The 13,778-nt window shown below is 42.6% G+C and overlaps 1 protein-coding gene across 6 annotated transcripts in view; it reads left to right on the top strand.

Moving 5' to 3' along the window:
• AK5 (adenylate kinase 5) overlaps positions 1 to 13,778 on the top strand; it is a gene marked incomplete at its 5' end in the record, with an annotated part of 255,112 nt that overhangs the window by 122,892 nt on the left and 118,442 nt on the right. For 5 of the 6 annotated variants that reach the window (XM_081225212.1, XM_081225213.1, XM_081225210.1 and 2 more), the window contains one exon: positions 2,171 to 2,261. In XM_081225212.1, coding sequence (XP_081081338.1) covers positions 2,171 to 2,261 — 91 coding nt within the window. The remainder of the gene's footprint in view (positions 1 to 2,170; positions 2,262 to 13,778) is intronic. The other variant, XM_081225214.1, reaches the window with a different exon arrangement.

Here is a 13,778-nt window from a genome sequence, read left to right as displayed (position 1 = left end):
CAAGATGGAATAAAAAAGACTATTTTCCCTCCCATGAACAAACAAAAATAAATAAACAGAAAATATATATTTAAAAAAAAACAATTTTAAGACACTGGACATCAGACAATGAGGTGATTCCCTGAGAGAAAGGAAACAAATGTGGTGAGCCCTGTGATTGTCCCCAGCTTATTACTGGAGACTTTCCAGCTACAGTGCATGGAGAAGGAAGCCTTGTGGAGATGGGTAGACTCCAAGAGTTGAGGAAATGGAGCTGAGAGTGCAAGAGACCCAAGGTGGATGGATTGCAGAGGACAGAGTACCAGAGATGCACAGAGAGAGAACTCTGGAGATCTGCAGAGGGTTCCCCTCCAGCATCCAGCAGAGTACTAATCAGGGCATGCATATGAGCAAACTGCTCAAAACTGAGGGAAAAACCACCCAAAAGGATCAGCAGGAACAGTAGCTGGGGCTCACACCAGCCTGAGAAGAGTGCTTGTTTCTACAGCCAGACTGGAAAATCCCTTAATTCACAAGGAAATGGGTAGAGTACTTCAAAGTGTCTTGCCTCAACAGGGCGGAATAATTAACCCTAAACTAAACACTGCTCTGGTCCAGTCCAACAAATCTTAAACACAAGACCTGAAATGATCAAGTTGTTTCCAAGTAACTAAACTACATTCCAGAATGAAACTCAAGAATATAGAAATACAAAAACACCTACCATCCAACATGGTCAAATTGTCAATGCCTGGCATCCAGTAAAAAATTACCAGGCATGCAAAGAAACAGGAAAATATGCCCCATAATAATGAGGGAAATCAATCAAAACCAACTCCGTTGTAGGAATTAGTAGAGAAGGATATTAGAAGTTATTATAATTGTATTTCATGTGTTTAAAACCTTAAATAGAGACACAGATATTTTTAAAGACTCAAATCAAACATCTATGGATAAAAACTACAATGTCCAAGATGAAACATATCCAGGATGGAATTAATAGTATATCCATACAATGGAATACTACTCAGCAAGGAAAAGGAATAAACTTGATAAATCTCAAAATAATTGTGCAGAGTGAAAGAATCCAGACAAAAATATTTCAAGTTGTACAATTCCTTTTACATGAAATTCTAGAAGATGCAAATAATCTCTAGTCACAGAAAACATATCAATGATTACCTGATGGGGGGGGCAGGAGAAAGGGATTCCCAAGGGACACAAGGAAACTTTGGGGGGAGGCGATGGAGATGTTCACTATTTTGATTTTTATGATGGTTTCACAGGTGTATACAGATGTCAAAGCTTACCATTTTGTACACTTTAAATACATGCAGTTTATTGTATATCAGTTATAACTCAGTAAGCCTATTTTAAAAAAACAAAGAGACAAAAGTGTATTTCTAAAAACCACTGAGGGACTTCCCTGGTGGTCCAGTGGCTAAGACTCCACACTCCCAGTGCAGGGGGCCCCGGTTCGATCCCTGATCAGGGAACTAGATCTCACATGCTGCAACTAAAGACCCCGCACGCAGCAGTGAAGATCTCATGAGCTGCAACTAAGACCCAGCACAGCCAAATAAATAAATATTTAAAAACCACTGAATAACTTGGGAAATAGAGGATTTATAAATGTAACCACATTTTTAATATTTAAAATTTTGTAAATTTTAGAGAATGGTAAAATATTTGAATCCATAATTTTTGTTACATCTAAACCTATAGTGTCTGTAGACTATACCTAAAGAAAAGCATCTATAGTATTTGTATAGTAGCTAAAATTTGGTTTGAGGGTCTCTTTTTTCTTTTTTTAACAATAAATTAGAAAATCTATCCCCATGTTGTTTAGAAATATTTTTTTATGAAGGAGGCGGCGGCGGGGGGGATTTCAAAACAAAACTAAGGGCCAGAAAAGCACAAGTTATGGGTTTTTCCAAAGCTTGTTTTAGAAATTAAGAAAATTCTATACAGTTTTCTTAACCGTTAGTGACTGTACACTTACTCCCTAACACCCCTCTCTGTTTGATATGAGGTCCGGGCTTGAAAAACCCTCTAAATATCTGATTAAAGACAGTTCCTGTTGTCCTGCTTCATTAGAGATACAGTTGTGTGATGCATGTTCATTATATTTTGGAATGAATTAATTTATGTATCCTCATGTTCCCAACTTGTCTGTCCTGATTTCTCCCAGTTTGATGCTGACCGAGACGAGGATGAGGTGTTCTATGACATCAGCATGGCAGTTGACAGCAAGTTATTTCCAAACAAAGAGGCTGCAGCAGGTAAGTCACTGTGTCCTTTGGGCTGCAGTATACCCTGATCCCCTGCCAAGCGTCTAGGACTTTGTAGTAAGGTTGGAGCTCAACAGACTGCCGTAAGGTCATAAGGATGATGTTGTCCTCAGGTCTTTACACCTTCTGGTTTAAAAATAAAGGCACAAAACGACATAGAAAAGAGCCATACATCCGGCTCTTAACAGTTACTGCCTTTCTTCCAGTCATTGAAAATGCAAATTAGCAGGCAGTCACAATGTAACAAAGGACCTCTGTTACTATAATTTTAAAAAACTGATCTAACCCACAATTTGTGCAACAATAAAAGTTACAGTTTCTCCAGAACTCCCTAACTCATACATGTCTCTCCTGTGCCACCTGGGAAAAGCCTCCTCTTTGGTGTGATAGCTGCTCCCATCCCGACCCACAGCCCCTGTTGTGGCCCCGCCCCTTCTCTTCCTATGTCTAGAAGTTTGACGTTGGACAATCGTGCAGGGTAATCATACCCCTTTAAGTAGGCGGTACTCACATTTCTGTCCTTGACCCTTCTCTCACTCTCTTTTACTCTTTCTCTGGGCCAGCTCCTTGTCCGTCCTGGTTTCAACCATCAATTCTATGTGGATGACTCTCAAATCTTTCTCAGTCCTCACCTTTCTTCTCAGTTATGGCCTCAGTGAATAAAGACCAAAAGTTCCGGGCCGTAAAGAAAAAGGCTAAACACCTAAAAGTTTGAAGCCGTATTTGAAGCTCACTGCGAGTAGGTTCGAAGAAAGACAGAGTTTTTTAAAAGGCAGTAGTCTTTCTGGACAGACCCGCCGAGCACAGACAGCTGACGTAAACTCGCCTGCCTCTTTTTCCAGTGATATTTACAGAAAGATGGCCTATTGCAGGGCAAGAGGGAGTGTTGTTGAGAAGCATGTAAGATCCTGTCAACAGAAGTACCACTGCTCCAAAAACTGCTGTGACACGTGTGCTTTTATTTTAATGTTTCATGTAGAACATTCATTTAGACCTCTAACAACAAATATCTATCGACTAGATACCCTCAGTTTCCAAACCGTGGAACAGAGGAGAAGATGTAAGCGGCCCCTTCTTTAGAACTCCCGGCACTTTATGGCTCTCAAGTAGCATTTCTCCAAAGTAGCCTCGTCCTATAGTGATGTAGCTGGGCTGGCCTGTGTGCAATTCAGTAACTGTGTCTTTGTCCTCTTCATGTGCACGGTGCCTGGCCCATAGCAGAGGTTTCCAGGAGACCACTCCTTCCTCTCTACAACTCTGAGCTTATGAACAGAGGGGTCTGTGCTCACAGCCTCAACTCCCCCTAGCTCCCTTCCACTTCCAAGACCCCTGAAAACTGGGTTCTGCTCCAGCCTTAAAGTAAACCTGTTCTATCTGTAACAGCCCTGGTGAGCGAAGGGAACCCAGGAGGGCTTGTGGTAAGCCAGAAATAAGCCATACCTCCCCTTCCAGAGGCAGCCACTTCACAGCCCCATGTTACTGTGCCATTAAGGAATGGGCCAGTGTTGCTGGATCCTTCTCTCTCTCCAGAGAAAACAGAAACCTGCACCAGCAGGTGCAATCTCCCATCTTGTGAATGTTGGTGACTCAGTCAATTAAATAAGCCATGTCCGTGGCCTCTGCTCTGTGACTCGGCAGCCCCCAGGTTTTCTCCCTTGGCTCTTCCCTTCTCCTGAATCCTCTCTCTGCAGTATCTCAGCTGCCCCCACTGCTCCCATATCACCTCCACGTGAATAGCTTTCAATTCCTTTAAATTTTTTACATAAAAATCGTATATGTTTAAGATGTACTACACGATGATTTGATTTGTGAAATGATTACTACAGTCCAGCTAATTAACATACTTCATCTTCATATAGTTACCATTCTTCTGTTTGATGAATGAGCATCTGAAACATATTCTCTTAGCAATTTTCCAGTATTCAATACATATTATGAACTGTCATCACCTTGCTGTGCATTGGATCTCTAGGCATATTCTTCCTACGTAACTGCAACTTTGTACCCTTTGGTCACAATCTCCCCATTTCCCCCACCTGTGTGTCTGTGGCAACCACCATTCTACTCTCTGCCTCTATGTGTTTGACTTTTTTAGGTCCCACATGCAAGGGAGATCACGCAGTTTTTCTCTTTTAAGAGAGCCAGGCAAAAGTGTCCCTGCCCTCACACCTCACACCGATCATGGATCGTCGTTCCTCAGACACCTTGGGAGTCCAGGCCTCCTTCACTATCCCTAGCGAACTCATCGAAGCCTTTGTCATTCCTGGCCCTCCCGTCCGTCTGTTAGGAATCCTGTTGCTGCTATGGGGATCCTCCCTGAATGCAGCTCTGATCACATGACAAAAACCAAAACAAAGCAAAACCTTCCATGACTTTCCTGCAGGATGAGCACCAGGGTTCTTACTGTGGCAAAAATATCCTTAGCTTTCCTGCAGTGGTCCTGTCCCCGTCAGAGCGTCACCTCTCCCCTCCCTCACACCAGCTTCCTCCAGCTCCTGAATGCCTCAGGTACCTTCCTGCCCCTGGCCATTTGCACAAAGTACTGGGAACCACCTATCTCCATTTGCATCCCTCTACTCTCTCACCTCTTCATCCCGTCCTTCACCTGACCGGGTCCTGCTTTGTATCTCAGTTTAAAAGTGATTTCCTCAAGGAAACGTTCTCAGACCCCATCCCAGACTACATCCCTGTGTAGTCCTCTGCCCTTTACCTTCAGGGCATTCATTGCAACTATGATTATATAATTAGGTATAGGATTGTTTGTTAAAAATCTATTTCCTTTACAAGAGTGCAAGACTTCATGAGTACAGAGAGTATACGTGAGCGTTGGTTTGAAACCCGGTATGAATCTCATGCGAGATGCCACATTAGCCCTTTCTCTTCTAGCTGGCCACCTCAGCTGGGCTACTCACCTGGGCCCGTCACCTCACAGCCACACCAAATTTCCTTTGGCTCCAGAGCAGAGTGTGCATTTGCTTGCCTCCAGACCAGAGAATGCCAGCCCCTGAACCTCTGCACCCTGTCTGTGGTATTTCCTCCTCCATGGAGCCCTCCAGTAATACTTCTAGCAGAGTCATCTGCCTACATCACTCAGTGCCTCTGGGCCTCAGTGTCCCCATCTATAAGGAAAGAATATTAGCGCTACCTCATAGGACAGTTGTGAAGAGTAAATGGCTTATGTGTATGAAGCATGCGGCTGTCCCGTTAAAAAGGTTAAGTATAGGTTAGTATCTTTGCTGAGGATTTCAGGGGTCGCAGGGAGAGACCACATCTTATGCAGCACAGCCTTTCCCCATTTTCCTAGGTTGACTTCTACCCTCTTCTCCCTCTCTTCCTCCCTTCTGCCACTGCTGCCATGGAGTAACTAAAAAAAAAAAAAAATTCCCCCTTCTCTTCTCACCCAGAACAGTCCCCCAAGTTCTCTTGAGGAGCTTCCTTCTAGTCCCAGATACTGCCAGGATATTTTTTTCCAAAGAAATACAATGCCCTCCTTCAAAGGAATTCTAACACAAACTGCTACTAACACTTCCAAGTCTGTTGGAATTAGAGCTGGATTCTCCGTGCCTAATGCCTAAGGCGCTTAGAAGGGATTTAATGTTCGAAGTGCGAATGGAGCGAATGATTAAGATTGAGATCCACACCACTGTAAAGCAATTATACTCCAATAAAGATGCTAAAAAAAAAAAAAAAAAAAAAAAGATTGAGGGCTTCCCTGGTGGCGCAGTGGTTGAGAGTCTGCCTGCCGATGCAGGGGACACAGGTTCGTGCCCCGGTCTGGGAAGATCCCACATTGCCGCGGAGCAGCTAGGCCCGTGAGCCATGGCTGCTGGGCCTGCGCGTCCAGAGCCTGTGCTCCACAACGGGAGAGGCCACAGCAGTGAGAAGCCCACGTAATGCAAAAAGAAAAAAAAAAAAAAGATTGAGATCCACAAAAGTGAAACGTAACTGTCCTTTTATCCATTTTTCAGTCATTCAGCATATATGTATCAAATGCATAGAATTTCTAAGTTTTGTTCTTAGATTCAGAGAAGAAATACAACCCCACCTAAAGCTGCTGACGGTTTAGCAGTAGAGACAGGAGAAGGGAGAGACCGCTTTCCTCAGACGGGGCAGGAGAAATGTGAGAGGAGCTTTATCTGCAGACGCCTTTCACCGTGCAGGAAACCCTGCCTTGCAGGAGTCTCCTTCTATCTGGTACTCCAAGTGGGAAGAGGGCCTTCCTAAAACTTCAGATCAAAGATCCACTAGGAGGAAAAAAGTCTTTACCAGTGTCCCAGAAGGCAGTATGGTTAGCCTTCCTGTACCTCTGAAGCCAATTTGTCATCTTCCCACTTAAATTTAAGGAGATGACCTGAAAATATTTCCGAAGACCATTCAATGTCTAAAACTAGTGACAGTGAGTGCCCCCTGTGGGGTTCTATTTCATACCTTCCTCTGTTATCTATGGGAAGGATACTTTTAAATCTGAAAAGAAATCAAGAAATTCAAAATAGGGGGAAATGAAAGCCATACTATCACTTTTGCAAAAGGTCCTAATTTGCTGTCTTGAGTAACAAGATCATTGCAGTTGTTTTGGTTAAATTATCCAATGAAAGATGGCAAAAATATGTACATATGGTTACATTTACCTCCCTATTTTGTATGTCAAGCTTTATACTATTATTAAAGGTCCCATTTTCAGCAAACCAAGCAACCAATACTAAAAGAAAATGAAAGCTATTCAATCATTATCTGAGCTGATAATGACATCCTTTTTCTATGCCTTCTATGATCTATTAGTACTGTTGCCAAGAGCAACAGCATGTCAAGAAATTCCACCCCTTGATGATACAATAAAATTTCTGTTAAAAACATTTTATTAAAAGATGGCGGAAGAGTAAGACGCGGAGATCACCTTCCTCCCCACGGATACACCAGAAATACAGCTACACGTGGAACAACTCCTACAGAACACCTACTGAATGCTGGCAGAAGACCCCAGACCTCCCAAAAGGCAAGAAACTCCCCACATACCTGGGTAGGGCAAAGCGGAGAGATTCCCGCACAGAGGATCGGTGCCGAGCGGCACTCACCTGCCCGAGAGGCTTGTCTGCTCGCCCGCCAGGGCGGGCGGCGCTGGAAGCTGAGGCTTGGGCGTCGGTCAGAGCGCAGGGAAAGGACTGGGGCTGGCGGCGAGAACTCAGCCTGAAGGGGGCTAATGTGCCACAGCTAGCCGGCAGGGAGTCCGGGAAAACTCTGGAGCTGCCGAAGAGGCAAGAGACTTTTTCTTCCCTCTTGGTTTCCTGGTGCGCGAGGAGAGGGGATTAAGAGCGCTGCTTAAAGGGGCTCCACAGACGGGCGAGAGTCACGACTGAAAGCGCGGAGCCCAGTGACGGGCGTGGGACGCTGGGGCTGCTGCTGCTGCCGCCAAGAAGCCTGTGTGCGAGCGCAGGTCACTGTCCACACCGCCCTTCCGGGAGCCTGTGCAGCCCGCCACTGCCGGGGTCCAGGGGCGGCTTCCCTGGGAGAACGCACGGCGCGCCTCGGGCTGGTGCAACGTCACGCCGAACTCTGCCGCTGCAGGCTCGCCCCGCACTCCGTGCCCCTCCCTCCCGCCCGGCCTGAGTGAGCAAGAGTCCCCGAAGAGGCTGCTCCTTTAACCCTGTCCTGTCTGAGCGAAGAACAGATGCCCTCCGGCGACCTACACGCAGAGGCGGGGCCAAATCCAAAGCTGAGATCCAGGAGCTGTGAGAACAAAGAAGAGAAAGGGAAACCTCTCCCAGCAGCCTCAGAAGCAGCGGATTAAAGCTCCACAATCAACTTGATGTACCCTGCATCTGTGGAATACATGAATAGACAACACATCATCCCAAATTGAGGAGCCAGGAGTCAGTGCTGTGCCTCTGAGGTGAAAGAGCCAACTTCAGGACACTGGTCCACAAGAGACCTCCCAGCTCCACATAATATCAAACGGCGAAAATCTTCCAGAGATCTCCATCTCAACACCAGCACCCAGCTTCACTCAACGACCAGCAAGCTACAGTGCTGGACACCCTATGCCAAACAACTAGCAAGACAGAAACACAACGCCACCCATTAGCAGAGAGGTGGCCTAAAATCATAAAAAGTCCGCAGACACCCCAGAACACACCACCAGACGTGGACCTGCCCACCAGAAAGACAAGATCCAGCCTCATTCACCAGAACACAGGCACTAGTCCCTTCCACCAGGAAGCCTACACAACCCACTAAACCAACCTTAGCCACTGGGGACAGACACCAAAAACAACGGGAACTACGAACCTGCAGCCTGCAAAAAGGAGACCCCAAACACAGTAACATAAGCAAAATGAGAAGACAGAAAAACACACAGCAGGAGAAGGAACAAGATAAAAACCCACCAGACCTAACAAATGAAGACGTAATAGGCAGTCTACCTGAAAAAGCATTCAGAATAATGATGGTAAAGATGATCCAAGATTCTATTTCCCAGATCCAAAATCTTGGAAATAGAATAGACAAAATGCAAGAAACAGTTAACAAGGACCTAGAAGAACTAAAGATGAATCAAGCATTGATTAAAAACACAATACATGAAATAAAAAATACTCTAGATGGGATCAATAGCAGAATAACTGAGGCAGAAGAACGGATAAGTGAGGTGGAAGATAAAATAGTGGAAATAACTGCTGCAGAGCAAAATAAAGAAAAAAGAATGAAAAGAACAGAGGACGGTCTCAGAGACCTCTGGGACAACATTAAACGCACCAACATTCGAATTATAGGGGTTCCAGAAGAAGAAGAGAAAAAGAAAGGGACTGAGAAAATATTTGAAGAGATTATAGTTGAAAACTTCCTTAATATGGGAAAGGAAATAGTTAATCAAGTCCAGGAGGCACAGAGAGTCCCATACAGAATAAATCCAAGGAGAAATACGCCAAGACACATATTAATCAAACTGTCAAAAATTAAACACAAAGAAATCATATTAAAAGCAGCAAGGCAAAACAACAAATAACACACAAGGGAATCCCCATCAGGATAACAGCTGATCTCTCAGCAGAAACTCTACAAGCCAGAAGGGAGTGGCAGGACATAATTAAAGTGATGAAGGAGAAAAACCTGCAACCAAGATTACTCTACCCAGCAAGGATCTCATTCAGATTTGATGGAGAAATTAAAACGTTTACAGACAAGCAAAAGCTGAGAGAGTTCAGCACCACCAAACCAGCTTTACAACAAATGCTAAAGGAACTTCTCTAGGCAAGAAACACAACAGAAGGAAAAGACCTACAATAACGAACCCAAAACAATTAAGAAAATGGGAATAGGAACATACATATCGATAATTACCTTAAATGTAAATGGACTAAATGCTCCCACCAAAAGACACAGACTGGCTGAATGGATACAAAAACAAGACCCATATATATGCTGGCTACAAGAGACCCACTTCAGACCTAGAGACACTTACAGACTGAAAGTAAGGGGATGGAAAAAGATATTCCATGCAAATGGAAACCAAAAGAAAGCTGGAGTAGCACTTCTCATATCAGACAAAATAGACTTTAAAATAAAGACTACTAGAAGAGACAAAGAAGGACACTACATAATGATCAAGGGATCGATCCAAGAAGAAGATATAACAATTGTAAATATTTATGCACCAAACATAGGAGCACCTCAATACATAAGGCAAATACTAACACCCATAAAAGGAGAAATCGACAGTAACACAATCATAGTAGGGGACTTTAACACCCCACTTTCACCAATGGACAGATCTTCCAAAATGAAAATAAATAAGGAAACACAAGCTTTAAATGATACTTTAAACAAGATGGACTTAATTGATATTTATAGGACATTCCATCCAAAAACAACAGAATACACATTTTTCTCAAGTGCTCATGGAACATTCTCCAGGATAGATCATATCTTGGGTCACAAATCAAGCCTTGGTAAATTTAAGAAAATTGAAATTGTATCAAGTGTCTTTTCTGACCACAATGCTATGAGACTAGATATCAATTACAGGAAAAGAGCTGTAAAAAATACAAACACATGGAGGCTAAACAATACACTACTTAATAACGAAGTGATCACTGAAGAAATCAAAGAGGAAATTAAAAAATACCTAGAAACAAATGACAATGGAGACACGACGACCCAAAACCTATGGGATGCAGCAAAAGCAGTTCTAAGAGGGAAGTTTATAGCAATACAATCCCACCTTAAGAAACAGGAAACATCTCGAATAAACAACCTAACCTTGCACCTAAAGCAATTAGAGAAAGAAGAACAAAAACACCCCAAAGTTAGCAGACGGAAAGAAATCATAAAAATCAGATCAGAAATAAATGAAAAAGAAATGAAGGAAACGATAGCAAAGATCAATAAAACTAAAAGCTGGTTCTTTGAGAAGATAAACAAAATTGATAAACCATTAGCCAGACTCATCAAGAAAAGAAGGGAGAAGACTCAAATCAATAGAATTAGAAATGAAAAGGGAGAAGTAACAACTGACACTGCAGAAATACAAAAGATCATGAGAGATTACTACAAGCAACTCTATGCCCATAAAATGGACAACCTGGAAGAAATGGACAAATTCTTAGAAATGCACAACCTGCCAAGACTGACTCAGGAAGAAATAGAAAATATGAATAGACCAATCACAAGCACTGAAATTGAAACTGTGATTAAAAATCTTCCATCAAACAAAAGCCCAGGACCAGATGGCTTCACAGGCGAATTCTATCAAACATTTAGAGAAGAGCTAACACCCATCCTTCTCAAACTCTTCCAAACAATATCAGAGGAAGGAACACTCCCAAACTCATTGTACGAGGCCACCATCACCTTGATACCAAAACCAGGCAAGGATGTCACAAAGAAAGAAAACTACAGTCCAATATCACTGATGAACATAGATGCAAAAATCCTCAACAAAATACTAGCAAACAGAATCCAACAGCACATTAAAAGGATCATACACCATGATCAAGTGGGGTTTATTCCAGGAATGCAAGGATTCTTCAATATACGCAAATCAATCAATGTGATACACCATATTAACAAGTTGAAGGAGAAAAACCATATGATCATCTCAATAGATGCAGAGAAAGCTTTCGACAAAATTCAACACCCATTTATGATAAAAACCCTGCAGAAAGTAGGCATAGAGGGAACTTTCCTCAACATCATAAAGGCCATATATGACAAACCCACAGCCAACATTGTCCTCAATGGTGAAAAACTAAAACCATTTCCACTAAGATCAGGAACAAGACAAGGCTGCCCACTCTCACCACTCTTATTCAACATAGTTTTGGAAGTTTTAGCCACAGCAATCAGAGAAGTAAAGGAAATAAAAGGAATCCAAATTGGAAAAGAAGAAGTAAAGCTGTCACTGTTTGCAGATGACATGATACTATACATAGAGAATCCTAAAGATGCTACCGAAAAACTACTAGAACTAATCAATGAATTTGGTAAAGTAGCAGGATACAAAATTAATGTACAGAAATCTCTGGCATTCCTGTACACTAATGATGAAAAATCTGAAAATGAAATCAAGAAAACACTTCCATTTACCATTGCAACAAAAAGAATAAAATATCTAGGAATAAACCTACCTAAGGAGACAAAAGACCTGTATGCAGAAAATTATAAGACACTGATGAAAGAAATTAAAGATGATACAAATAGATGGAGAGATATACCATGCTCCTGGATTGGAAGAATCAATATTGTGAAAATGACTCTACTACCCAAAGCAATCTACAGATTCAATGCAATCCCTATCAAACTACCACTGGCATTTTTCACAGAACTAGAACAAAAAATTTCAAAATTTGTTTGGAAAAACAAAAGACCCCGAATAGCCAAAGCAATCCTGAGAACGAAAAACGGAGCTGGAGGAATCAGGCTCCCTGACTTCAGACTATACTACAAAGCTACAGTAATCAAGACAGTGTGGTACTGGCATAAAAACAGAAAGATAGATCAGTGGATCAGGATAGAAAGCCCAGAGATAAACCCACGCACATATGGCCAACTTATCTTTGATAAAGGAGGCAGGAATGTACAGTGGAGAAAGGACAGCCTCTTCAATAAGTGGTGCTGGGAAAACTGGACAGGGACATGTAAAAGTTTGAGATAAGATCATTCCCTAACACCATACACAAAAATAAGCTCAAAATGGATTAAAGACTTAAATGTAAGGCCAGAAACTATCAAACTCTTAGAGGAAAACGTAGGTAGAACACTCTATGACATAAATCACAGCAAGATCCTTTTGGACCCACCTCCTAGAGAAATGGAAATAAAAACAAAGATAAACAAATGGGACCTAATGAAACTTCAAAGCTTTTGCACAGCAAAGGAAACCATAAACAAGACCAAAAGACAACCCTCAGAATGGGAGAAAATATTTGCAAATGAAGCAACTGACAAAGGATTAATCTCCAAAATTTATAAACAGCTCATGCAGCTCAATAGCAAAAAAACAAACAACCCAATCCAAAAATGGGCAGAAGACTTAAATAGGCATTTCTCTAAAGAAGATATACAGACTGCCAACAAACACATGAAAGAATGCTCAACATCATTAATCATTAGAGAAATGCAAATCAAAACTACAATGAGATATCATATCACACCAGTCAGAATGGCCATCATCAAGAAATCTAGAAACAATAAATGCTGGAGAGGGTGTGGAGAAAAGGGAACACTCTTGCACTGCTGGTGGGAATGTGAATTGGTACAGCCACTATGGAGAACAGTATGGAGGTTCCTTAAAAAACTAAAAATAGGGGCCTCCCTGGTGGCGCAGTGGTTGAGAGTCCGCCTGCCGATGCAGGGGATACGGGTTCGTGCCCCGGTCCGGGAGGATCCCATATGCCGCGGAGCGGCTGGGCCCGTGGGCCATGGCCGCTGGGCCTGAGCGTCCGGAGCCTGTGCTCCACAGCGGGAGAGGCCACAACAGTGAGAGGCCCGCATACCGGAAAAAAAAAAAAAAAAAAAAAAAAAAAAAACTAAAAATAGAACTACCATATGACCCAGCAATCCCACTACTAGGCATATACCCTGATAAAACCATAATTCAAAAAGAGACATGTATCAAAATGTTCATTGCAGCTCTATTCACAATAGCCCGAAGCTGGAAACAACCTAAGTGTCCATCATCGGCTGAATGGATAAAGAAGATGTGGCACATATATACAATGGAATATTACTCAGCCATAAAAAGAAACGAAACTGAGCTATTTGTAATGAGGTGGATAGACCTAGAGTCTGTCATACAGAGTGAAGTAAGTCAGAAAGAGAAAGACAAATACCGTATGCTAACACATATATACGGAATTAAAAAAAAAAAAAGTCATGAAGGACCTAGGGGCAAAACGGGAATAAAGACGCAGACCTACTTGAGAATGGACTTGAGGATATGGGGAGGGGGAAGGGTAAGCTGTGACAAAGCGAAAGAGAGGCATGGACATATATACACTACCAAACGTAAGGTAGATA

This window comes from Mesoplodon bidens (genome assembly GCF_964165515.1).
Source record: "Mesoplodon bidens genome assembly, chromosome: 2".
Taxonomy (NCBI): domain Eukaryota; kingdom Metazoa; phylum Chordata; class Mammalia; order Artiodactyla; family Ziphiidae; genus Mesoplodon; species Mesoplodon bidens.
This window is presented reverse-complemented; position numbering and strand designations above follow the sequence as displayed.